We start from the raw sequence: 26911 nt of genomic DNA, 5'->3' as shown, positions 1-26911 counted from the left end.
TTTCACAATTTTAAGAAATGTCTCGCGTCACACTTTTAAATTAAATTGGGTTGTATTTTGTAAGGGATAGAAACGTAAATTTGTACCTTTCCATATCTTCGAAATACTTTAAATACATATTTACAACTGATTTTTCCCATTATGTGCATAGGCTATCGCCTACTAGAAAACTTCACCTTTAAAAACAATTTTTCGACTTTCTCGTTGATATCCATTGAGCCATAAATATGTTTGCTATGCGGATCGTTTTCGTAGGTACTTTCTTACACACTTAATTGAAGTGACGTCCCATGACGGGGACTGCATAATTTTCTAATCTAATCTAATCTGCATAATCTTATTCTGTAGAGCCAGAAAGTGCGGAGAATAGTTATAATTTGTCCTTGGGCAAGAAGCTATGTTACTCACTTGTAGCCAGTACCATTTTTAGACTGTATACCATTCCCCCGAAAACCGTTCCCCAGAAACCCATTTCCCAGAATCCCATTCCCCAGAAAATCATTCCCCAGAAAGCACCATTTCCCAGAAAATCATTCCTCCGAATGTACCATTTTCCGGAATATACCATTCCCCAGAAAGACACTCTCCAGAACGAACCATTCCCTAGAAAGCCATTCCCCAGCAAACCATTCTCCAGAAAGAAAGTTAGAAATAAAAAGGGCTGGCTTACGACTAGAAGCAAAATTAGAAAAAGAAGAATATGTTTCACCGTGTCCCCAATACCCTGAACTCCACATACCCGAATGTAACACCAGCGGATTGAAGTTTCTATAACAGCGGCTTTGCCGATTAATAATTTCGAACTATAAATTATTGCGAGGGGTATGGCTAAAGGATTGTAACTAGAGTTCAGTAAACCTAGGAAAACGAGATTTTGGCGAGGTGTTTAAGTTTCTATTATCAATTTATAAGTATATGCTGTCCTTATTCGCTATCGCTTGTTCGGACTAAACTAAGGGATAACACCTACTAGTCAGTAAGCCTAGGAAAATGCGTGCACCTAAATGAAGATGGTTTCTGCGGGGGGGGTTGCCTCCCCGCAGTGGCCGGCGCTTCCGACGGCGGGTCGGCGGCGAGCACTCGCGGCCTGCGGCCATCTTGCCCTAAATCATCTATAATCCGAAGGGAAGCAGGGGTTTCATGCGATCGATTCCCGAGCCAAGCTTATTACCGAATTAGTAGCAAGCGTCGCCTACATGATTCAGGGCGAGACGGTCATAGGCCGCGAGTGTTAGCCGGCGACCCGTCGTCGGAAGCGCCGGTCACTGCGGGGGGGAAGGGGTCAATCCTCCCCGCAGAAACCACCTCTATTTAGGTGCGGACGTTTTTCTAGGCTTACAGACTAGTAGGGGTTATCCTTTAGTTAAGTCCGAACGAGCGGCAGTGTATGCTGTCCTTATATACCAAACAATTGACTAGGCCGAATTGGTAGAATTGGTGGGGATGGTCACAAAGATCCTTGTGCTGCACGTAAATTCACTAACGAAAGTAATTGCGGTGAACAACCATGTAACAGTTTACCGCAAAGCCCGTTGAATTTTGCTCCGACGTTCTAATTATCTAGATCAAGCAAGCAGTAGCGATCGGGATAAAGTGGAAAATTTACTAGGTTGTGCCAAGGCAAACTAGCAAGGCCAATTGTTTGAACCTCTTCCGCGATCATCCATTTTGAAGCTTCCAATAAAGTTTATGCAGAGTCCAAATTAGGCGCTCGTTGGCGTTTTCAAAAAGGGAGCGAACTAAGGTACAATACAATGCTTTTGGGCAGTGCAGGTCCTGGAAATCTTCAATTCAGTTACCGTGCAAGCACCGTATTCAAAACAGTACCTAATTCTGAACAGTTGCAAATTTTTCTTAAATATTGATAGCACTCTAGCTATTTAAACCATTTTAATAATATGAAATCATCAGATCTGGTGATTAAATTGTTTAAATAGCTAGAATGTTGTCAATATTTATGAAAAATTTGCAACTGTTCGGAATTAGGCACTGTTTTGAATATAGTGCTTGCACGGTATCGCGATAAATTCCAGCTGTTTGTTCTTTATACTCAATCATAGTAACTGATTAGGGGAACTGGAGGTTCTCCCCCAGGAACCAACCAAATGCTGAACGCACTATATGAATTGAAAACTGGATTCATATTCCACGTAGCAATATATAAAGATGTTTGAAAAAGGACGATTTGTCATGAAAAAGTTCTTTTTTTTTTGAAACCGTCACATTCAAGCCTGATTTTTTTCGTGTGGGTAAAATGAACATGCAGTGAGGGCAAAATGAACTTGCCATAGAAAACAACAGTCAACATGCAGTTTGGATAAATTAAACATTATTTTACATTATCATGAGTAATTCTCGCTGAAACGGAGCCACTACTGACACGAGGTCTTCAAATATTGGAACTTTTGCGCTTAATTGGTTGAAAATGGTCAAAAAATAAGAATTACACTTTTGCTACCTCGAAATAGTGGACCCACCAAGGGGCCTAACAGTTTCAAAAAAAGTTGAATTTTGAGCAAACCTTGAGATCTATATCATGTGATATTTCATAAATTTGCCATGAAACTACTAACAAATGGTCCGGTCTGTAAAGAAGAACAGGGCTTTCAAATGGAATAAAAAAAATTTTGGCGGCCATCTTGGATTTAGTCGCCATATTGGATTTTATCAAAAAATCGCCATTTTTAGCATGAACCCCCCAACCGATTTTCATTTTAAGACCACCATTAGAGAGCTGAGAAAAAATGCAACTAGAAGCATTAATAAAGCTAGGTGTGCAATGGCATTAACTGAATGAAACAACCAGTTATTAGTAGCAAGGTTTACAATTTTCATATAATTATTGATATTTCCAAAATTTGCTATGAAACGAGAGATTATAAACGAAGTAAAAAAAATTGGCAGTCATCTTGGATTTGGCCGCCATGTTGGATTTTATCAAAAAATCGCCGTTTTCGCCATGATCCCTCCAACTGATTTTAATTTTAAGACCACTATCGGAAAGCTGAGAAAAAATGCTATTAGAAGTGGCACATTCTGGGACAAAATTTTCTAGGAAATGGTAGGTTCTGGGAAGTGGCTTTCTGGGGAATGGTATTTTCGGGATAATGACTTTCTGGGGAATGGTATATTCTGGGAAATAGTTTTCTGAGGAATGGGTCATTCTGGGGTTTGGAATTCTAGGAAATGGTTTTCGGGGGAATGGTATACAATCACATTCTTATAAGTTGCACCGACCTTATCGTCGGTAAAGCAGAGTTCAGCACAAAGGACGGGTTTGTGGTTTTGTATGTGTCGCATCACTATTCTTGTTCCTAAAACCAGGCAGTGGAAAATTTATAATTTGTCTATGGACAAGAGGCTTCGTTACACACCTTAAAGCCAGTAATACTCTTATAAATCTTATAAACGCCCTTATAAGACTAATGGTGGTAAGTGAAAGATTTAGTGTGGAAGAATTGGGGGCTTGAGAAAAAAAACTTGTGTTAAACTCAGTTAACACTGAGCGCACTAATTCTAATACTATTCGAATGCACGACCACTCGCTTATCAAAGCAGATTCGGTGAATTCGGGAGTACAGAGCATCCTGCATAATGTGTTTCTATTTAACTTGGTCCGTGACTATTAGTCTCCAACTCCGCGACCACCCAGTGATCGCGACCCAGAACTTATTCCACGTTGCCTAGCCACATCGCGCGTTGCGCCCTCTCTTCCTGTTGTTCCAACCGGTTTCGATGCATAGCGTATCCGACTTGCTTTGATCTTTCGTATAAATACTGGGTTTGCCGTAGAGACACTTGAGTTCGTATCTCTCCATACACATACATACATCCATACATGTTCTGTACACCGCCAAAGATGGACCTTTGCACTGGCCGTTCGAAAACTCGTCCTCAGCGTCTTCAGCTCGAACGCGTCGCGTATGTCCTTCGTGAGCAGTGTCACGGCATCAAGTCCATAAAGAACTATCGGTCTGATAACGGTTTGGACATTGTCAGCATCGTACGGTAGCGTATGCTTCTTGATCGTAGCATTTTGCGAAGGACAAAGTAGGCCCGATTTCCCGCTTGAGTGCGCCGCTAAATCTCCTTACTAGTGTTGTTGCTCGCGGTCACCTGCAATCCCAATTATTCGAACCCATCTACCACTTCTAGTTCGTCACTACGAACGGTTACCGTCCGTGGGAGGCACGTGATTAGTTGCTTTGAGACTCTTGCTTCGCTCTTCCAATGTAACTCTGATCAGTCGCGTCTATTTATCCGGAAAACCGTATTCGTGCATTATCTGCCATAGCTGGGATCGGTCGAGGGTTTCGTATGCTGCTCAAAAATCAATAAAGACACGTTGTACTCCCGACATATCTGCAAGATTTGTCGGATGGTAAAAATTTGGACCATAGTTGCACGAGCCCCCATAAAGCGCGCCTGATAATTGCTTACTAAGCCTTTTACCGTGAAAGCCCGAAATTCTCACACGACCCATACAATACGTTGTAGCTATGATACGTCTGTCGATGAATAACTGTTGCGTGGTGATAGCAATCGCTCGTTTATACTCACAGTCTAGGTTGTGGCTTTTCTTGTAGATAGGATAAATAATTCTATCCTTCCACTCGTCCTGTAGTCGTTTCGATTCGAATCGCAACCTCTGTTGCCGTGTAAATCGTTCTATATTCTAATGAGTTCACGCATCATTATTATCCAGCGACTGTGTCTCCAGGTCGTGCGTTGCATTCTTCACATCCAATATATGCCGACACTTCTTGTCATACTCATTATGTCGATTCGATTCCACACGCGCTAAAACTTTGGTTAGAGGGAATGCTTATCAACTTAGGAAGTATATGCTTCAAGAAATGTTTCATTGATTTCACAGCATCTGATTTTTACTTTCAGTCAAAAATTTGGAACTGTTTCGGAAGACCGACTTCTCCAATTTTAATTCATTTTAATAATTTACCACGACAAATGATCTAATATCTGTTTTCGTTATTGGTGCCTTGCGAGCATTTTTTTAATGTTGAAGATTGGCTCATAGTAACTTGGTGTGCCAGTGCTGATGTAGTTTTTGTATTGAAGTTCAGCATCGCTTGTTTTTGTGACTCGTTCGTTGCAAGAATCTTTGACAACCTTTTTCCGAAGTGGAAACTCTCGGCTAGTTGTTAATTCACACTAGCAGTTTTGAATTACCTATATATTTAAAAGAAAAGTTTCCAATTAAATGCTACTATGTATTGTGATGTATACAAAGTGTATGTAATACATAGTAGAATTTAATTGGAAAGTTTTCTTTTTAATTTAATTTCAGGTTTTGTATTCTATCAAGACGTTTGATACTAATTTTGTAATGATCCGACCACGGGAAGTGGCCGAAAAACGATCATACACATAAGCGTTCCAGTGCGGTGTGGAACAAATGCCCAGGCACGACGCGCATATAAAATTGTACTAAGCAAATATATTCAAATACTTCTAGATTATAACAACACATTTTACAAGTTGAAAGTACATCATATTCGTGACGAGCGCCGAGTCCCGACAGAATGCTTTTTAGTCGATTGCACAAAACAAGAGCAGTCGTGGTTAAGTAAAAATTACCGAGATAAATAAAAATTAATATAATTAAAATTCGGAACCGTTGGAGTTGAAGCGTTTTCTGTTTTTACTGGTTCCTTCCGCACTGATTGCCTGAACACATTTCTAACAAATATTAAGGATTCATAACCGCACGTTTTCCTTTGAGCGACTACATCATTACTTAAAATAAATCCTGATGAGTATCTTCCCTTATCGACACCATTATTCCCATGCTATGACGCTCATGGAGATGCAGCGTGCGTCGGACTAACATTTTTTCCTTCCTCGGTAGTACGGCATTTTGATCGTGGTCGACGTATTCGACGTGGTCGATTAGTCGACAAAAATTTGATACGTTTGATTCGTGTACTAGTTTGACCAATCACGGAGTGAAACTGCAGATAGTTTACCTAAGCCAAGTTGGACAATTTAAATACGAACCGACTGCTGACGTTCGGTGAAAGTAAACCACCGAATGTGCAATCTTTTTTCATGATGGCACAATTTCGACTCAAATAAAACTTATAGATTCTAACCAGAATTAATTAATTGAATAAATCTTTTTAATTAATGCAATTATTATTATGCACTTTTAATTCCAGAAAAGAAATCAAAGTCATCCGTTACGTTTCGTACATCCGTGGTATTCTGCTCTCCTTCATCATGTTCACCACTCGAGTGTCGATTTTTATCAGCCTGATCGCCTACGCCCTGTTGGGTAATTTCGTGACGGCGGAAAAAGCGTTCGTCATTACGGCTTACTATAACATTCTGCGCGCTACAATGACCATTTTCTTCCCGCAAGGCATTGCACAGTTTGCCGAGGCGATTGTTTCCGTTCGTCGTATACAAAAGTTTATGTCCTATGAAGAAGTTGAAGCTGCACTGGGCGTTTCGATGACCGACCCGGAGAAGAGCAACGACAACAGTTTGTTCGATAGTAGCGAAGAGTTGAATAATGGGATGAAGAAAAACCCATTGGATGCAGAACGGATGATTCGACACTCGGAATCAGATGGGTTAAACGAACAGTCAAGTGGGGATAGACATCTTTCCGAAGCCGGAGTAATTGTTGATACGGCTACGGCTCGATGGGATCCAAACGCAACGGAGTATACATTGGAAGGAGTTAACCTGCATGTACAACCCGGGACGCTGGTTGCCGTCATCGGTCCAGTGGGTGCCGGAAAGTCCAGTTTAATTCACGCTATACTTGGAGAACTTCCGTTAGAGGGCGGCACTATAAAAGTTAACGGTGAAGTGTCTTATGCGCCACAGGAACCGTGGCTATTCTCGGCCTCAGTTAGACAAAATATTCTATTTGGATTACCCATGGACAAGGAGCGCTACAAGCGCGTAGTGAAGACGTGTGCTTTGGAACGAGATTTCCAGTTATTTGCGAATGGCGATAAGACCATAGTTGGGGAACGTGGCGTTTCTCTATCGGGAGGACAGAAGGCTCGTATTAGTTTAGCCCGAGCTGTCTATCGACAAGCCGCCGTGTACCTCTTGGACGATCCGCTTAGTGCCGTAGATGCCCACGTTGGGCGCCATTTGTTTGACCATTGTATGCGGGATTATCTTAAGGGGAAGATTGTCGTATTAGTTACTCATCAACTACAGTATTTGCAAAGTGCTGACCAAATTGTGATTCTCAAACATGGCAAAGTTGAAGCTGTTGGGTCATACGACAGTTTACGGGAGAGTGGTCTAGATTTTGCTCAGCTTCTTTCAGCACCAAGCGGCAAGGAAGATGAAGATAGTACGGATACAGAATCTTTGAAACGATCTGGAAGTTTGTATAAGAGACAAAGCAGCGAGTCCAGTATGGATTCTACCGTGGTTGACGGAGATACTCCGGACGTGACAGTGAGTGAGGAAAAACGACAGGAGGGATCAATTGGATATGCTGTTTATAGAGCGTATTGTAAAGCTAGCGGCGGATACACAATTGTGTTTCTGCTGTTCGTGGCTTTTGTTCTATCACAACTGGCTGCTTCGGGAGGCGATTACTTCCTGACCTATTGGGTTAACAAAGAGGAATCCAGAATCAACTCAGTTCCTTTGATAGATAATAGTACGGAAAGTATCTTGGAGAAAACCGACAATGGAACGGAACTGCAAGTAGGAAATAATTCAACGACTAACGTGGTTGAAGGTATTTTTCGTGGACTTTTTGACACTTTTCGCCAGTTGACCGGATCGGAAGATGAAGAAAGATATATAGATATCTATATATTTAGCGGTATAACTATAGCGACTGTAGTTATAACGTTGAGTAGAAGTATGCTGTTTTTCAAGGTAAAATTTTGCTATCGCTTTGTTACTAAAAATGCTCATCACTATTCTGTAATTTTCAGACGGCAATGCGTGCATCCCGAAGACTGCATGATGCCATGTTCGATGGAGTAACTCGTGCGACCATGTATTTCTTCAATACAAACCCATCTGGTCGAATTTTAAACCGATTCTCCAAGGACATGGGACAGATTGACGAATATCTGCCGTCGGTTACGGTGGATGTAGTACAAATCTTTCTTTCTCTACTCGGAATCGTTGTTGTGGTCGCTATCGTGAATCCATACAATTTGATTCCAACAGTAGTCATTGGTATTATTTTCTACTTTTTACGTGAACTGTATTTACATACCTCACGCAATGTGAAACGCGTTGAAGCCACTAGTAAGTACATCGAAATTTAAATGTCTGCTTTAAAACTAATTTCACTTGGTGTTCTGTTACAGCGCGTTCGCCGATTTACTCGCATCTCTCAGCTTCTTTATCTGGCCTTTCCACCATACGTGCTTTCGGTGCGGAGAAGACCTTGGTTCGAGAGTTCGATGGTCACCAAGATCTTCATAGTTCCTCTTTCTATCTATTTATTTCAACGTCACGAGCCTTTGGATTCTATTTAGACGTGTTCTGCGTAATTTACATAGCCATAGTAACGTTAACATTCTTCATCAATGGAGACAGTGGTGGCAACGTGGGATTGGCCATCACCCAAGCCCTAGGTATGACCGGAATGGTACAATGGGGTATGCGTCAGTCGGCAGAACTAGAAAATACAATGACTGCAGTTGAACGAGTTGTAGAATACGACACTGTCGACCCCGAGCCTGCACTGGAAGCCGAAGGCGATAAGAAACCACCGAAAGAGTGGCCTCAAAAGGGTCAAGTGAAATTTGAGAAGTTATCTTTGCGATACAATCCGGATCCCAAGACGGATCGAGTGTTGAAAGAACTAGAATTTGAAATTGAGCCGTGCGAAAAAGTAGGCATTGTAGGTCGAACTGGCGCTGGAAAGTCGTCTTTGATTAACGCATTGTTCAGACTGTCCTATAATGAAGGTTCGATTGTGATTGATGCGAGAGACATACACGAGATGGGTCTGCACGATCTTCGTGGAAAACTGTCGATAATTCCACAAGAACCGGTGCTATTTTCTGGAACGCTACGGTATAATCTAGATCCGTTCGATGAGTACCCAGATGAGAAACTGTGGCGTGCTCTGAAGGAGGTAAAATTGGAGAGTGCTGTTAACGAATTACCCTCAGGATTGTCGTCCAAAATCAATGAAGGCGGAAGTAACTTTAGCGTTGGCCAGCGCCAGCTGGTTTGTCTCGCTCGTGCTATTCTCAGGGAGAATAAGATTCTAGTAATGGACGAAGCAACTGCCAACGTTGATCCTCAGACTGATAAATTAATACAGCAAACTATTCGTGAAAAATTCAATGATTGCACTGTGTTGACGATTGCGCACAGGTTGAACACGGTGATGGATTCCGATAAGGTAAGTTTCTCTTGCTCCCTGTATCGCGTCTGATATAATTTCTGTATGTCGATCTGATTTTTCGAACAGGTGCTAGTAATGGATGCTGGACATTGCGTTGAATTTGGCACCCCATACGAGTTGCTGGTTTCCAAAGAAGGCCCAAGGATATTCTACGGAATGGTAAAACAAACTGGCAAGAGTACTTTTGAAAGTCTCCTGAAAACTGCAAAGGAGGTAGGTGTTTGATTGTTAATTAATTAATTTAGTTAATGAAACTATCGTTCTCTTTTATATAGGCTCACAATCGTAAACAAGGACAGAACTTCAATCGTCTCGATAGCTAAACTCTACTTGGCATTATGTGCTGGCACACACTTAACTCATTATTTAATTTTTGATCATAGTGAAATCATTCGATCACTATTCACTATTTTCACTGTTGCGGTATTTTCTCGCACTAATAACTAATAAGAATAGGATAAGCTAAAATTTGTCTTAGCCATTTTTTGATACTTGATTGAATTAAGTAAAATAACTCACCGCAAGTGCTACTTAAATATTGAACTATCATAATAATGATCATGAAGTTGTACTTAAGAACTGAATATAATATGTACCGTAGTACAAACAAACTAGAAATTACCAAATATTCTCAGCGGCTATCTATAAGCCACGTGGTTTAAAAGGGAAATATGAACAAATCTTTATCGTAGAACACATCGAAGGAACTTGGCTACCTTTTGACTTGCATTGGGTTTTCGTCTACTGCCTCAGCGGCAAAAAAGGGTTTTCTTTTATCGCATCGTGACGGGTAGTGAAAAATAGATATACTTTATAGCAACCCAAATAAAGAATGTCGTAGCACGGCCTAACAAACTGACCGCTCACTTTCCTACTCTACGATCGCTGTATTTCAAATTTAGTGTTGCTTGGGAGTGTCTCCGTATTCGTTAAAGTGGCCCTCTTTAAAGAAAGGAGGGGTAGGTCACTTAAAAATTGTTTCACGTCCGTGGAATACTCTTGTTGCAAGTTAATATTTTGGAAAGTCGTTTATAAATAGTGCTAGCATTCAGGAAAAATATGCCTAACGATATTTTTTGTGAAACATTCTTTAAAAAGAGTGATGTCGGTTAGTCTGTGGTCGTATGTACGGCCCGGTCATGCTTCTGTCGTTGGCGCAGTCAACTATTCACTCACGCTGTGAAAGTTACCATTGAGGAACGATACCAAACTCAATTGATGCGATTGAGCCGAGCACGGTGCGAAAAATAGCTACAACACGAGCAAAGGCATGATAAAGTAATTTTACAGCATCTTATTGCCAAACCTGTTAAAACCTAAAAAATGATTTGAATCGGGGATAACCTTAAAAGACAAAGACGACGAGCTATGACAATGAGATGGGAAAAAATCGTAGCAAGCGGTGGGCATTATTTTGAGTGATTCATTTAAAAACATTTCTGACATAGGACAACGTTTTTGTTTATTATACCAGACAGCAATTTGTAAAAACGCAAACAGCAGTGAAACGTTAAAATGAAAGATTTCAAATACCAATAACTTCTCAACCACGGCATGAAATTTCATCGTCAATATTTCGTTGTATAGAAAAAATGTCCAGCAATTCCTTGCGACGTGGTCCGCCCACCGTAGTCTCCCATCTTTCGCCAGGTGTACGATGGGAATCTCTCCAAGAAGTGCCTGCGACTCCTGGTTCATACGCCTACACCACTCTTCGCTTTCCGTTTGTACTCCGCCAAAAATACTTCGCAACACCTTTCGTTCATATGCGGCAAGTGCACGTATATCTTCCGTAAGCAAAGTTACTGTCTAAAGTCCGTAGAGGGCTACCGGTCTGATTAACGTTTTATACATCGACAGCTTTGTGCGGCGTCGTGTGCTCCTTGATCGAAGCGTCTTGCGGAGGGAAAAGTTATTATCGCGGTGACCAGAGATCCCAGATATACGAATTCATTAACCACCACGTTGCTTTCTCTGTAGCCTCTTCCTACCATATATTTGGTTTTCGACTCATTGATTTGTAACCCAATCCTCCTAGCCTCCGTTTTTAATCTGGCGAGATATCCTCCGCCGTCCCAAGGTATCTAGTAATGATGTCAATATCGTCTGCGAAGGTTAGTAGTTGGCTACTCCAGCTGAAGATCGTACCTCTCGTTTCGATGCCCGTTCGCTGGATCACACCTTCAATAGCGATAGCAAAGACCAGTCGGATGAAAATACAGGTGACAGAATATCACTCTGAGACTCCTCGCATAAGAATTGTGTACATTTTCCGAGAGGAATTCTACAGAAGATTCGTACAAAATGCCTTGCTTATGGAACCAAGATTATTATATGGAAATCCAACAAATAAAATCCCCATGATTCCTATAACTCGGTAAAGGAATCATCTGTATTATAAAATAGGATTTCTCGGAATTCTGAAAACAGGATTGCTTGTGTAAAAATAAGGCTTGGCAAAGAAAGCAAATCGCACCAACGACGTTCCTGTTAATATAAATAATAATTTCAGAATCACAAACTCCAATTAACCGATAAAACAGTCTAAAAACAAAACCCAAACTAAATTTATTAAGTCCTACGTCACCATTTCGTTCATCCCATGTGGATGTGTACCTTGAAGTTTTTCACAATAAAATGACATTTTCGAAAAAGAAATACCGAGAACCTAGTTGCACACCCAATATCTACTGAAATGGTCTCAAATGAATAGTATTGTAGCAATTTCCAATATTTGAAGTAATTCTCCGTCTTACAGGAAGGTAACGGGTCATTCTAAAAATACGATTGTCACAAAAATTGGTTAGATTTTGTGCGCTAGTAGTTGGAACATTTCTCAACCAATTCGCAAGATATTTATATCAACCGATCACAAATTTTTCTACGAATAATTTCAATAAAACAATTTAAATGCATAAATGTTAGACATTGATAAAACTGATAAATCACCCTAACACACTTTTGTTTTCCAGGCTTGTGACAATTGTACACATTTGCAGTGTAAAAACAGCATGGCTTGTCAGTTCAAAAATTAGTGGAATGTTCAAATTATTCAGTCGCAATAGATGATTCTTTCCACACTGATTGATCAATATGAATGGATGTTAAAATTTCATGTGTTCCTTTCCTTTGATTCGCAAGTCGCAATTCATATTTTTAACTTTTCAACTTACTTTGCTGTATTATTTCTCCATCAAAACACACCTATTAATATTGAATATTAATTGAAGAACTATGAATTCTATTAAAATACGTCCCATGTGGTTGTGCACCTTTAATTTTTCATGTTGAAATTCATAAAAATAATTGAAAATGCTTCGAAAATATTTTAATGTGCGCCTATAAAAATTTCGAAATTGGTTTGTTTTAGAATTCGTACAACATCTCTGTTGCCCTAAAATTTGATGGTTCAATTTCGTAAAATTGACCGGTTTCATGCCGAAAAAATATTGTTACTAAACCACGTGGCTTATGGAACGCTACTTACTGATCACCTTGGAAAGACTATAGAGGTCTATGATAGATATAAGCGAACAAAGTGCTAGAATTTGGATTATGCTATTTTTCATACTGCTTATTTAACCAGAACCTATTCAAGGTTACGGCTGATTAGTCCAGACTACTTAGAAACTCGGTTGTAACTAACATACATAATTCTTCTGTACTTATGATTAACTTATATACTTTTTTATTATGTCAAGCTCACTTTACACTTACATCAACCAACCAGAAAAAAAAGTTCCACTAAAGTATGACTTTGAACCTCAGAAATTTAAATCTACGTTCAATAACTTTGATTCGTCACCTTTGATACACGGCAAGTTTGTTTTTATTTTTAATACAATAAATGTATTATGTTAACAAAACAGCTTTTGTTATCCGAACGACCATTGTTTTCGGTGAATTTGTCGTTGTAAGACGATCCTTGAGAATTGGGTATTTAACGATTATCTGTTTACTAATATGTACTATGACATCTATCCAACCGCTTGAATTGTGAGCTCATGAACCTGTACTCGGGGTGGTGTTGCTAAAACATAGAGTACAGCATCAGCGACGTCTCCTGCTTTAAGCACGGGTACTCCTAGCGCGAGTCGCTCCTTTGGCAGCATTTCGGTTTGAACAGCTCCGGGACTAATGCTCTGGTAAGCACACAAATAATTAGACCAAAATATCATACCTATAATTAATATAATGATCTTACTGTAATTTTAACCTTGGTATTTTCGGCCTGAAACTCTTGTCGTAACGTCTCTGTGATGGCCGTAACCGCAAACTTGGACGCACCGTAGATGTTCATTCCCGGATAAACTCGATGACCAGCAATGCTGTTGATATTTATCACGTGACCACTCGCAGCCCTTTTCTTTATTGAATTGAATGCTTCCCGTGTGCACATGACAAGTCCCAAAACATTCGTATCCAATACTTCTCGCAATCGAGTCGTGTTTCCTTCATCAACCAATTTTAGTTTATAGTGATAAACACCGGCATTACTCACCAGCACATCTACGCCTCCAAATTTGGCTTCGATCCATCGAAATGCATTCAGTATGTCTTCCTCGTTGGAAATATCACACCTAATCGAATGTAAACGTTGCTGGTCCATTTCTGGTAACTCACTTTTCAGCTGTTCTACGCGTTCAATACGGCGAGCCATTCCAATGACCACCATTCCAGCCTGTAGTAGGGCTTTACTGGTGGCTGCACCGATTCCGGAGCTCGCTCCGGTTACCACAGCAATCTTACCGGCCCAACGTTCCATTTTGATGTGGGTAAACGTAAACTTATTTACTGTTCAAGGCACAATGATATGCATATTATCTGGGTGAGTATGGAACAGCACGCACTATCGCGTTCTTCAAGAAGGTGATAAGAAATAATCGATGACTTCAAAACATACCAGATGGGAATGATTTGTGACAGAATCTTTATGCCAAAACAAGTTGGGAATGATTTGTATACATATTGATTTTGGGAAGAATGATAAATCGTACAGTGAAAATCATAATTCGTTGAATTCTTAAAAATTGCGCGAAAACAGCAGTATCAGTCCGTATTTTAACCCGTTGGATTATTTGATTTGGGCTTATATTGAAGCCCAAATCTCCAAAAAATCTCACCCTAGTGTGAAAACCCTGAGGACTGTCCTAACGCGCACATGGTAATCTATGTCAATGGATCTATGTGCACAAAAGGCGTTTTCTAGCTTCCGGTGTCGTCTTGAGCATGTCCTACCGCATTGTACTACGTTCCCAGTGTCAGCATATTTGTATACTTAATACAGTTCGTGATTCATGCATCTGCTCCAAGCTCCATTTTCCATTTTGCCATCAAGTATTGATTGCAGAATTTTACCAGGGTATTCTAACGCATGACTTTGACCTATCTCGCGTCGCAAGAATCAGATTAAAAAGTTTCGTCGGAAAACTATGCTCTAGCATTGTCTATCTAAGCTCATTATATTTGACTGAACCGTACGCCGCTTTAAGGTCCACAAACAGATGATGAGTCTTCTAGTTGTGTTCCCGAAACCAGTCTAGTTTTTTTTCGGCGACAATCCGCTTATCGAACCTGGGCCGAATTTGGTCTTGAGTTGCCACTCTTCAGTGATCCGATGTACTGAAAACCACTGTTTCATTTGTGTGTATCAACAAAATGTGAGAAGTCTACGCACTAAAGTAGATGAGTTCTTCCTCGCAGTATCTGATGCTCAGTACGACGCAATGACTTCTTAATGAGTGCTTTCATTCAGCGCAACTCTTTGGGAATAGCTATGATGTAAATACTTAGAAACGATCGTAATCCATGCAGTACGGGAAAGAGAAAAGGAGACGGAGTTGTGGCCTATCCGTATACGCTTGTGGATTCTTCATACTTACATATGCATTATAATGTAATAATTCCTATGTTTATTTTTTTTATTTTCGAGCAACAATAATATGTAACCATAGAACATAAAAGGAAACAATCAAAACATTTCTCCTACCGGTTTAATAGTTAGTTCGTGAACTTGCACATGCGGTGGTGTTCCAACAACATAGAGTACGGCTTCCGCAATATCTTCGGATTCGAGCATAGGCATTTCTGCTGTTAAAAATTCCTCGGGTATGATTTCAGTTCTAACTCCACCCGGACTAATACTCTGCAAAGAGTAATACAAATCAGTACATGGTTGAGATATGTAATGAACATTGCTTACCGTTACTTTAATTTTCGTCCCTTCAGCTTTCAACTCCTGTCTCATAGTTTCCGTAATAGCCGTGACGGCATGCTTCGACGCTGGATAAATGTTTAAACGTGGAAAGTTTGGCACTTGATGCCCAGCAATACTGTTAATGTGTACGATGTGGCCATCTACTGAGCGTTTCTTCATCGATTGGAATGCCTCGCGACTGCATAAAACCAACCCCATCACATTAGTATCGAGTACTTCTCTAACTTTTTGGGTATCCGCTTCGACCAGACTACAGTCTCGTAGAATACCTGCATTGTTAATTAAAACATCGACGCCTCCGAATTTTTGTTCAATCCATTTGAACGTTTTAAGTATATCATCTTCCTTAGACACATCACATTTAACGGCATGAAGTGATCCTTGTACCGATGAAGGCAACTCTTTCTTCAATTCTTCTACTCGTTCCACTCGACGAGCTAAACCAACGACCGTCATTCCTGCCTTAGCCAAGGATTTTGCCGTAGCGGCACCGATTCCGGAGCTTGCGCCGGTCACTACAGCAACTTTTCCAGCCCAACGATCCATTCTAGTTTCAGGATTAGATTCTACACAACCAGTCACTAGCGATGTCTGTTATACAATGCTTGCCAATCGAGTCAGACTTATATATTTGACTTATTATCTGGCGAGTCACTTCAGTGAAGCGCTTTATCTATAAAGCAGCGGTTGTTTATTCCCGTAGGAGAGTGGAGGTAAAGTTGAACCCAACAACTCGAATTTAAAAATTCGTTTCGGTGAAAATTCATTTAAAATATAAAAGTTTGTAATTCGCCTATTTATCTGGTGCTATTAGCATTTAGGCCAGTCAACAGGATATTCATTTATTTGTAAAATAGCTCCACATGTTTTTAGCAAGATCGTACGATCCTAAAACAAGCAAATCAGTTTTTCTCTCGTATCCTCCAAACATACTAACGAAAGAATAACTAAAATGTCACCCCTCCCCTATAGAAGAGGTAAATTGGCAAATTTTAAATTTAGAATGACCAAGCATATTTTGGATGTAACGTAATATGTATTAGCGCTAGACACTCAACTCGCTTTTTACGCGAAGAACACTTTCCGCATAAATTTCAAAATTCGCGTGAAAACTGCGTAAATTCTGAAATTTGTATAGAAAAGTCGCCTAAAAAACTACGTCGACTTTAAAAAATCCACAACAAAATACCTTGTCGCGTAGAGTACAACCGAGTATTCCCATATTTGCATAAATATAGCCACGTAAAAAGAAATTTAAGTTCCAAATGGCTTTTCATCGGTTTGTCATGCGAGGGTAGGTTTGTATTTAGATAAGACTTGAGTCGGGAGTACCGACAGTACTTTCGAAAACCGGTATTTCGATACTGGGAACATCAATACCGGTAATACTGGTACTGGTATCGATACCCAAGAGTTCAACCTTTCAATACATATGACAATTTCGATTAATAGACATGCTCAAACAGAACATAATCCACTCAAATACTAATGCCGCCTGATGACAAACTTATAAAACTCTGCATATTAATTTTGATGAAAACAGTAACGTTGCCTGAATTCCGACATACACTCAATTCTTGTTTTACACGGCGGATACGTGCCGTGTAAAAAAACGCGTTAATTCGAAAATCGTCGTGAAAACCGCGTTAATTATTATTATTTACTATATATAGTTTCCTTATGTCTGACTATAACGCTATAGATCCAATGATAATAAAGCACAGGTTAGGCAGATGATTGTTTAGTGTTGAAGAAAATGTGAAAAAGTAGCACGTGCTTCATATATGTACAGGAAAATCAATCAAAGTGGTCGGGGATTTCGTCACAACGTTTGTTTTGGTGATAATCATTTGCAGAGTTCATACTTCAAATCTACTCAAAATTACATTGGATGCAAAAAATACCGTCTACTTCTACTTTGAAAAGAAGTACTCTGGGCCGATCGGAAGGTTCCACACGCTGTTCCGGAATTATTTTTAGGAAATAGTCGTACGCTGTCCCGGACGGAATCGTTTACCGTGATGCTTCAACGTTTCTACCGTGAACTGAAGGTATTAGGGCCAATCGGTAGTACTTATTCATTTATCAGGCCAGCAGCCGCGGTACCCTATTTGGAACTGTTGAGATGAAACTTCGTGAAAGACTTTCAATTCAATCATGACCGCGGGACATACTGAACATACTCACCGACGTTTATTTTCAGAAAAATGAAATGTTACCGGCTATCAAGGCAGCTAGAAGGCAGTTCAATAATTTCATGGAAGAAAATATTTAAAAAAAAGTGAGCTAGAATTGAAGGATTTTTTGGCAAGGTTCACGACAACCATCATAAGAATGTGTGCTTTTGGTATTGAGTGCAATTCGATGAAAACTACAAAATCGGAGGTTTCCAACATCTTTATGGCAGTTGTTCGCGAAACTATCGATTGCTATCTGAAAAATAATGTCCAAGGAAGTGACTTTATGGACTTTCTGATCCATATGAGATCTCCAGATGAACATAAAAGTGATGGTGACCTGGTTGCTTTTAGTAAGACTGCTGCTCAGGCATTAATATAGAATTGCCGGCTTTGAAACAAGCTCGACACTGTTGACGTGGACACTCTTCAAAATAGCAGTGAATCAAGAAATTCAAACGAAGGGAGGCCAACATGTTGTTCGGGAGGTATTTGGAAAACACAGTGAATAAATAAACACTAAAATCATTTGAAGATACTCCCTCAGTTTCACAAAATCAGTAGCAAGAAAAGTACATTTAGCTTCCAATCACTTTTTATATGCTTCGAATGGTTTTTTCTGGCATTATATAAAAAAACAGTCCAAAAAACGACCTTTTTTAATGCCAATAACTTTAATATTTCCATATTTAGTTATGAAACACATAACAGCTTTCGACGTTGTGACGTGGTTGCTGTTAACATCAGCACTGTTTACTATGTTTTCGTTACCAATATATTCATACCCCCTTTTCCTCCTAACCTGTCTATCTATTATCGTTGCTATAGATCCAAGCAAGCTGTTAAATAAAAAAAATCCAGAGTACAACACGTGTAGTGAAGGTAACAATGATTTCAGCAGTGGGTGGGTGGGCGCCATCGTATCGGCAATTTGATGGGTTGTCACATAATGCGATACTGATTCCAACAATTCCTACGCGGGAACAAAAAAATTGGAGTTAAAACAATATTTGAAGCAAAAGTCGACCGTTTGAGATTGATGGAGCATTCTTAATGGTGATTTGGCATGTGATAATAAGGATGGCCTACGATTTACTCAAGCTATAATTGATTATCAGAAGCTGCCAAAGTAGCTCATACTCAATATAAAGCGCGAAAACGCATATCCCGTGGAGTATATTTATACCTGCATTTACTTCTTCCGGAGTTTCTTACGAGAATGGTAGCTAAACCCTTCCCGAGTTAGATGTGGGATGATGTCTGAATCACACAGAGGTGTTGTAGCGTGTTTTCTAAAACAGTCAGGTCAGATGTTTTATCAAGGACACATTCAAACTTTGATGGTAAAAAACCAGAATTAATCAAAATGTGGTATATATGAAACGTGTTGTTCCATGATGTAGTTGCAAACCTGATTTACCAACGCGATCTGAAATATCTCAATATAAAATAACATAGTATTGAAGTCTGCAAATTTAAGTTCTAACTTTAAGAATTTAGTAGAAGTAGCTTAAGGTATTTACTGTAAAGTATTTTAAAAATATTTTAATTTTTTTAAGGGACTGGGTCGCAAAAAAATCGTCGAAATCTCCAATACCCAAGACTTTGTGTTGCGTTGACTCGATTTCAAGTAAATAACTAATTCAAGAGTTTATCCGGTTTACTAAAACGAAGGTTGTTTTTGTAGTTGGGGTCCAACGAGTGGTAGCGGATTAGACAGCGAGCGTCTGCCCGGTATAACGCAATTAACATTTTCTGCCAATCATTGTTTTGGTCAAACCGAAACTAAACTTTGTCTTGGTTCTAAAATTGAGTACTTTTTTGAAATGTTCTCCCTTGCAGCATGGTTCTCACAACTGGTAGATTTTTGTCCTTTTATCTAGGCCCCATTTACTTCGTTTGTAGATTACACGTGTTTTAATTAATAGAAGGCTGCCAATTTTAAAGTTGTTTCATTAATAATTTTGAATACGTTCTCTTTAATTGTAAACCATATAACATTTTCAAATTTTCAAAGGTTTTGGTATCGTGGCTAGCCACGAGGGGTCAACCTAGTCCAAAAATAAACGTATAAGCCACTCGAATTTAAAAATCGCTGAATAAAACGTGTTAATTCGAAAAATTATGAAGAAAAACCGCGTTAATTCGAAAAATGATGTAAAAAACCGTGTTAATTCAAAAATCGTCATAAAAAACCGCGTTAATTAAAAAATCATAAAAATATACCGTGTAAAAAGATACTTGAGTGTATACCGGGATAAAGTTAGCGTTCCACATGCGTTGTCAAAAAGAATCGCCCCAGTAACCGTGGCACGAGCAGCACGTTGTGAGGAATGTGCTGCTCGAGCCACAAATGCTGAACCGTGGGTTGAAAACTAAAAATCTTATTCTTACAAAAAGCCACATATATATGGGTCATTCCACGCGAAGTGTCAAAGCCCCGTGTAATCGACCTTCACGAATTTGAACCAAATTTCGCCAGATTGTTCGTTTTCGGTCAGAAAGCAAAAATTGAAAATATGGTGCCAATCGGACATTCCCTCGATTAATGAGAGCACCTCCCTTTTTAAGGAAAATAGCAAACAATTCCCCATTTTTAATGTAAAACTATAGGCAAATAACTTTTTTTGAAGCAGTGATTCTCTACGCAATGTAAAACTACTTAGCCATATCGGGAAAGCATTTATAGTTTAGCAAATAGTATAGCAAAGTTTTTCATAACAGTATTGCCAGTTTTTCGTTTGATTTATAGCGCTAGATGAAGAAATGTTACTTCAAAAAGGCGTAAAATATACGTTAGTTGTTTGATCATAGCCTTGTAAACTGTTTTTCATCTCGCTAATAGACATGAGCTCTTACCTTCCTTATTTACTGCGTTTATTGTTGCTAGGATACTAATATTCCCTTAATTATTGTAACTAATCATGCGGGAAACTGAAAAGTTAGCAACACTGTTAAGAAAAACCTTGTTATATACTGTATATATGCTTTTCCGATATGCCAAAGTATTTTTACATTACGTAGAGAATTACCGTTTCAAAAAAAGTTATTTTGCTCTTAGTTTTACATTAAAAATGGGGAATTGCTTGCTTTAAAATGCTGTATCTCGGGATCGGCAAAGAATACCTCGGGGCGATGAGTGATTCTTATGTAAAATAATCTGCGGAACACGATGAAGTTGAAATTTTTGAGATAAAATTGTCTTCATTGAGAGAAAAATGTAAATTTAGTTTTCAAATTGAGTTTAAAAATGTTTGGCAGCATTGGTGCTCAAAAATAATATCTTTTCGAAGTCCTTGGATGATTTCCTTTAAAAATGTGAAAATGTGTAGTGTCTTTCTAAACTTAATATTTCTGGAGATATAAGCAAAAGAAAAAAAGCGGTTTTGACAAAATCGGGTATTTTCCTTAAAAATGGAGGCGCTCCCATTTTTTTGTTAGGAGGGACTAGACTAGATTCACTCAGGTGACTTTCAGAATGGTTAATTCTATTCTCATCTAAATAATTTCTTCGAGAATAATGCCCTTGTTAATATCTCTTAAGCAGGAAGTACAAAGTTAGAATATAAGTTACACCATTCGTGTAATTGAAGATCAATTGATGCTAATTAATGCTCGACTGTTGCATACAAAAAAACAATTTTCTGCTAGCTTAAGATAAAGTTAGCAGTACAAAGTCCGGAAATAGTACCTCCGGTACAGATAGCGCCACCTGATTGTAAAAATAATTTAATGCCTTGCAGAATACATAGTTTCGATAGCCTATATGAACTAATTTCATGAAAAATTTGAAGAAAAAGAAAATGTTCTTCTGGCTCCAATTTTGGACAAAATTAGCATGACGTACTAAATGGATGTCGCCTAGCCAACGCTCGTCGGTGCCTTACCAACAATTTCACCATTCACGATGCTCATGTTTGCCCACTTGTTTTATCAAAACATTCAGCGCAGTCTTAAAAATTTGCAAAAATTATTACTCATCTACGTTTTTGTGGATGAATGTTAGAAAAATTGCATTATTGGTCGGTACCGAAACTATCTGTATTCTCCCGTGCCAGTACCGGTATTTAGGTATTGGAAAATCAGCCGGTACTACCGGTGTTCCCGGATCCGGTACGCCCGGTATCCCAACCCTAGGTAAGATGCTTTACTAAGGCTACGCTACCGAGTCTTGTATTGAGAATATCGTCTTGACTTTTGCATTCGAGACAACACGCTTCTCAACTCAATCGCCCACCCTGGATCAGACGCTTTCGTGAGCGGCTTCTAAAATGGAGTGCAAATGCTCACTAGGGTGAATAACCAATGTTCTTTCTTGCAGTAGAATCAGCGTCAAGAGCAGATCCTGACATGGATGGACGTACAAGGTTTTTTTTTCATGTGTGGACTCATCACTGCGACCAGTGTAGTAGATCTCTATCATGATATCGCCCGGGTGTTTGCTGTATGACCTGCACTCCATTTCTTTTTGTTATAATCGCTATTGAATGAGCGCTATGCTTTATTAAATTTTATGCGTGCTTGTGTGTATTGGGGCTTACCCTTCCTTCAAAGCTTGATCTACTTTACCCACTTTTATTTCTCGCTGTCAGTACTATCCCATATTATAGCCGTCCCTAGCGAGGACTCATTCGTACCTCTGACCAGTACACTTAACTATAGGAGGGACATTTGCACTGTCAAGAGGCTTCAGAGGGTAAATATAAAATTCAGCATGAAGGAAGGGTAAATGGAGGGGCCTGAGAATAAACCCATGCTAAAGTCACTTGACATCGAATGGCTTGATTCTACTAAGATTCTAAACCACGACCACTCGCTTGTCAAAGCAGTCTCGGTAACCTTGCGGCTACGGAGCCCCCCGACCTACAAGGTTGGTAAAGCTATTGCTCGCGTCGGCATACAGCATTCGCATAAATGCATCCTACCCTGTCAGCTTAGGTTGTAGTTTGATTTCCTCCGGCATAGGCTACCCGATTTACACTAAAGTAGGTCATATCGCGGTTGGTGCCACGTGGTGGTAGGGATAGCTGTTGCAGCAATAGTCAGCAGTAACATTTGTTGTCTAAGGATTGTAAATATTTCTAGGTTGTGTTGATTTTTTTCGGTGAAATTTTACCGAATTTTGAGTTCCGGTAGAACCAACAACGGATACTCCGGAATGTTCAGATCGGGTCAAAATACATCCAAAAGTTCACCCAAGAACTCGCGTTGAAAAATCCTTTGAATTGATACCCCATTTGCGATATGTCTGATGAAAATTCAAAATGGCCAATTTTGAGTTTTTGTAGAACCAACAACGGATATTCCGGAATGTCCAGATCGGGTCAAAATACATCCAAAAGTCCACTCTAGAACTCGAGTTGAGAAATCCATTGATTTGATATCCCATTGGTCATATTACTGAAGAGAATTCAAAATGGCCAATTTTGGGTTCCGGTAGAACCGACAACGGATATTCCGGAATGTCCAGACCGGGTCAAAATACACCCAAAACTCCACCCAAGAACTCGCGTTGAAAAATCCCATGATTTGATTCCCCATTTGCCATATTACTGAAGAAAATTCAAAATGGCCAATTTTGAGTTCCGGTAGAACCGATACCGGATGTTCCGGAGTGTGGAACATGAACATGCGCTCTACAGGATAGTGTAAGATTCATTCTCATTGACCACAAATGAATTGGATAACTTTTGCGCACTCTGTTAAGCAGATTTTTAGATTGATTTCACATGCTACTTGCGATCTGGAATATTTCCGGAAAAATAAAACCATAATTTATCAACTTATTTTGACCAATCTAATGTGGTTCTTTTAAGACTAATTGCATAAAAATCGAATGAAAATAAGTGAACGTAAAGGGGACGTAAAGGGAGCGTAAGCGAGCTATAGAAACAAGTACAATTTATGCCCAATTGTTTGGGTTGAAATCACTTCAAATCCACGAATGTTGCCTTAGTTACCTACTGTGCTATGTAACAATCTGCTGCCGCAGATGCGCGATTTCAATCAAATCTAATTAAAAATTTTCCTATTAGATCTTAACTGGTCTACATGAAGTGTAGCGTTCTAAAGTTAATATTACGTTAATAAATAATTCACCTATGCCTGTAAACCAAAGGTGACGAGATCTGCTGTATCTGACACACAAAGTAGATCCGCAGTTTTGTTGCAGGCTTGGTTATGCATAAAAAAGGCTTCGCGATCAATAGCAACAAAAATTCCTGCATGTAGGTGGAAGATGATCGAACACACTTACAAGAAAGGCGCAAACGAGATAGAGAAGCACACGATTGGAATCCGCAAGGACAAGGACCTCTTCTATAGGAGAGGCAGACCCAGAGGGTCATAGCGACGTAGCTTAATCAACGACATCCGGGCTGTTGACGTGAACCTTCCTGGTGACAGGTGAAAGCTAGGGCGGGTAACCGTCGGCAACGGAGATCTCTAATTTTATCCCTTTGTTCTGCGGGAGCGGCGGACATTGGGCAATAAGTAAGAAGGTTTGAATATAATTTTATCTATATTTACGTTCTATATTTTGTATATTTTCAAGCAGTAATATAACCAAAATAGATCTATAAAAGGAGTAACTAAAATGACTCTCCCACTGGTTTAATAGTCAGTTCGTGAACTTGCACATGCGGTGGGGTTCCAACAGCATATAGTACGGCTTCCGCAATATCTTCGGATTTGAGCAGAGGAACTTCCGATGTTAGCATTATTTCAGGTAAGATTTCAGTTCTAACCGCGCCTGGGCTTATGCTCTGCAAACGGCAATGTAAATTAAAGCATGAACGGGTGATATTCATTACATTACTTACCGTTACTTTAATCTTCGTCCCTTCAGTTCTCAGCTCATGTCGCATAGTTTCCGTAATAGCCGTGACGGCATGCTTCGACGCCGGATAAATATTTATACCAGGAAAGTTTGGCACTTGATGTCCGGCAATACTGTTAATGTGTACGATGTGGCCATCCACTGAGCGTTTTTTCATCGATTGGAAAGCCTCACGACTGCATAATACCAATCCCATCACATTAGTATCCAGTACTTCACGAATTTTTTGAGTGTCCGCTTGGGTCAAACTAGTTTCCCGTAGAATACCAGCATTGTTGATCAAAACATCAACGCCTCCGAATTTCTGCTCAATCCATCTGAACGTCTTCAATATATCTTCCTCCTTAGAAACATCACATTTAGCGGCATGAAATGATTCTTGTACTGATGGAGGCAAGTCTTTCTTCAGAGCTTCAACCCGTTCCACCCGGCGGGCTAGACCAATGACAACCATTCCTGCATTAGCCAGAGCCTTGGCCGTTGCAGCACCGATTCCGGAGCTTGCGCCAGTCACAACAGCCACTTTTCCTGTCCAGCGATCCATTATTGTCTTAGGATTCGATTTTACACGACCAACCAACAGTGATGTCACTTACAAACTGTTCCCCAATCGTATCAGACTTATTTATTTTACTTATTATCTCGCCGGTCGCTATATAAATAAAGCGCTTCAGTATTGTATTGTATTGCATTCCCAAGAGAGAAAAGATTCAGGTTAAACAACGTCAGTTATGTTGAAAATTCAACCAAAAAATTAAATTCTACGAAACAGCTGTAGGTATACTATGAGCACTTGAGCTATTCAATAGGATGTTCGTTATGAAGAATGATCTCTCCTATTTAAACTATTTTACATGTAGGAAAAAAAAGTTTAGATTGAATAGGATTTAAGAAATAACGCGACTTGTTTTTTGTTTTGCCGGATAACCCAGTTTTGGTATAAATAAACCAGTTTTCCAGCCATTTTACAACCAAGTAGCAACAAAAAAATAAGTAAGATGTAAACCTACGTCCCCTATAGGAGAAGTGAATCGACAAATTTTAAGTTTAGAATGATCAAGCATATTTTGACTGAAACGTAAAATGTGTTCGGGATAGGTAGTAGAGCTACGCGTTGAACATAATTAGAATCGAGAATGACAGCGCAACATTCACTTGATTGAGCGAGTTGCCGCTGTTAATATAATATTTCACAACGTTAGACCGATGATGCAATGCCTTCTATCTCCTCAGCACCGTTTTCGTAATCAAATAAATATTGAATACGTGACAATGGGGAAAGGACGCACGAGAGCAAGTAATTTTAATGTTTATAAACGAATATTCGTTGCATATTATGGCGAATATATCCCACTATAGAAGCAACTGATTTTCATAAGCAGTTCTCGATATAAAATTCTTAAAAAAAGCAGAGAAATATCCTAAGTATATCATTTGCAACCGTTTAGCGATACATGCGAACTTCCTCAAAAACTTATAAACCAGGTGTAGGCCCAATTTTAACAGCAGAAGAATTTATATAAATTATATATTTATATAAAGAATTTATCACAAAATTTTCTGGTTTTCTGAAAATTTATTTGGATTTCAGGAAGTAACACACTACAAAACTGTCAGAAGATGGTGATTGTGTAAAAAAGATCATCACTAGTTTTTAAAAGTAGTCCAAGGCACCATATTTTGGCGTCCATGAGGAGAATTTGAAGCTTCAATAAAAAAAATAATGGCATTCATTTAACAGCGATCGCACTGAAATCAAATTAGGAATGGTCTATAACTGCCATTCCTAAGAAGTCAGAATAATCCCAAACCGCATGTTCTTCATTACTTATTATTTTTGAGAGACTACTAATATGTACGAAATCGACCCATAATTTTTACTTTGCAAATTTTGACCTAAAATTATGATTTTAGCTAGATCCTCAACTTTTTCTAAATTATTGAAATGTATAGAAGAAATACTGGGCAAAATATGTTTGCTATAATGAATCAAGACTTTGGTAATTAGAATACTTAATAGTTCTGATAAATGGCTTGTTTAAAAACGGATAATAATTTATTTCGCAGTGCGTGACCCATAATTAAGGAACGACTGTATACGATTAGCAACAGATTGTGAAAATAAACAATGTTGCGTTTAATCTCCGAAAAAAAGTTCGGAATCATTCTCTCCAAATAAGGTATGGAAAATATGCATGCGCACGCCCCGGATAAAGACTTCTTTATCGGAAAGCGATAAGTTTGTGATGTCACCGTAAATGACAAATATAATCTACATATTATCTAACAAGTAGGTATGTACGTAA

At 39.2% G+C, this 26911-nt stretch overlaps 4 protein-coding genes across 5 annotated transcripts in view; 1 reads left to right on the top strand and 3 right to left on the bottom strand.

Annotated features, from left to right (window-relative positions):
- LOC128738255 (probable multidrug resistance-associated protein lethal(2)03659) overlaps positions 1-13189 on the top strand; it is a 28343-nt gene extending 15154 nt beyond the window's left edge. For both annotated transcript variants that reach the window (XM_053833259.1, XM_053833261.1), the window contains exons 3-7: positions 6180-7878; positions 7938-8259; positions 8322-9370; positions 9440-9586; positions 9649-13189. In XM_053833259.1, the coding sequence (XP_053689234.1) occupies positions 6180-7878; positions 7938-8259; positions 8322-9370; positions 9440-9586; positions 9649-9696 (3265 nt within the window). In that variant the 3' untranslated portion in view covers positions 9697-13189. The remainder of the gene's footprint in view (positions 1-6179; positions 7879-7937; positions 8260-8321; positions 9371-9439; positions 9587-9648) is intronic.
- Positions 13190-13350: 161 nt separating this feature from the next.
- On the bottom strand, positions 13351-14138 carry LOC128738257 (farnesol dehydrogenase-like). The gene is made up of 2 exons (XM_053833263.1): positions 13578-14138; positions 13351-13515 (listed from the first exon to the last, which is right to left on the bottom strand). The coding sequence occupies exons 1-2, from the start codon at positions 14136-14138 to the stop codon at positions 13351-13353; spliced, it is 726 nt and encodes a 241-aa protein (XP_053689238.1).
- A 1206-nt stretch (positions 14139-15344) lies between these two features.
- On the bottom strand, positions 15345-16155 carry LOC128738256 (farnesol dehydrogenase-like). Its single transcript, XM_053833262.1, has 2 exons — positions 15576-16155; positions 15345-15518 (listed from the first exon to the last, which is right to left on the bottom strand). Exons 1-2 carry the CDS (start codon positions 16134-16136, stop codon positions 15345-15347), a joined length of 735 nt encoding a protein of 244 aa, XP_053689237.1. The 5' UTR covers positions 16137-16155.
- An 8202-nt stretch (positions 16156-24357) lies between these two features.
- Positions 24358-25149, bottom strand: LOC128736884 (farnesol dehydrogenase-like). The gene is made up of 2 exons (XM_053831384.1): positions 24589-25149; positions 24358-24531 (listed from the first exon to the last, which is right to left on the bottom strand). The coding sequence occupies exons 1-2, from the start codon at positions 25147-25149 to the stop codon at positions 24358-24360; spliced, it is 735 nt and encodes a 244-aa protein (XP_053687359.1).
- Positions 25150-26911: the final 1762 nt, after the last annotated feature.

The sequence above is a fragment of the Sabethes cyaneus genome, chromosome 2 (genome assembly GCF_943734655.1).
Source record: "Sabethes cyaneus chromosome 2, idSabCyanKW18_F2, whole genome shotgun sequence".
NCBI lineage: Eukaryota > Metazoa > Arthropoda > Insecta > Diptera > Culicidae > Sabethes > Sabethes cyaneus.
The sequence above is the reverse complement of the archived record's forward strand: the minus strand, read 5'-3'. Positions and strand labels throughout refer to the sequence as shown.

What these genes read in the sequence shown, in the direction of transcription:
- LOC128738257 (XM_053833263.1), bottom strand. Translation starts at nt 14,138, where the DNA reads ATGGAACGTTGGGCCGGTAAGATTGCTGTGGTAACCGGAGCGAGCTCC. An exon ending in ATACCAAGGTTAAAATTACA is followed by an intron (nt 13,516 to 13,577) that starts GTAAGATCATTA and finishes TGTGCTTACCAG; the next exon opens with AGCATTAGTCCCGGAGCTGT.
- LOC128738256 (XM_053833262.1), bottom strand. Translation starts at nt 16,136, where the DNA reads ATGGATCGTTGGGCTGGAAAAGTTGCTGTAGTGACCGGCGCAAGCTCC. An exon ending in GGACGAAAATTAAAGTAACG is followed by an intron (nt 15,519 to 15,575) that starts GTAAGCAATGTT and finishes TACTCTTTGCAG; the next exon opens with AGTATTAGTCCGGGTGGAGT.
- LOC128736884 (XM_053831384.1), bottom strand. Translation starts at nt 25,149, where the DNA reads ATGGATCGCTGGACAGGAAAAGTGGCTGTTGTGACTGGCGCAAGCTCC. An exon ending in GGACGAAGATTAAAGTAACG is followed by an intron (nt 24,532 to 24,588) that starts GTAAGTAATGTA and finishes TGCCGTTTGCAG; the next exon opens with AGCATAAGCCCAGGCGCGGT.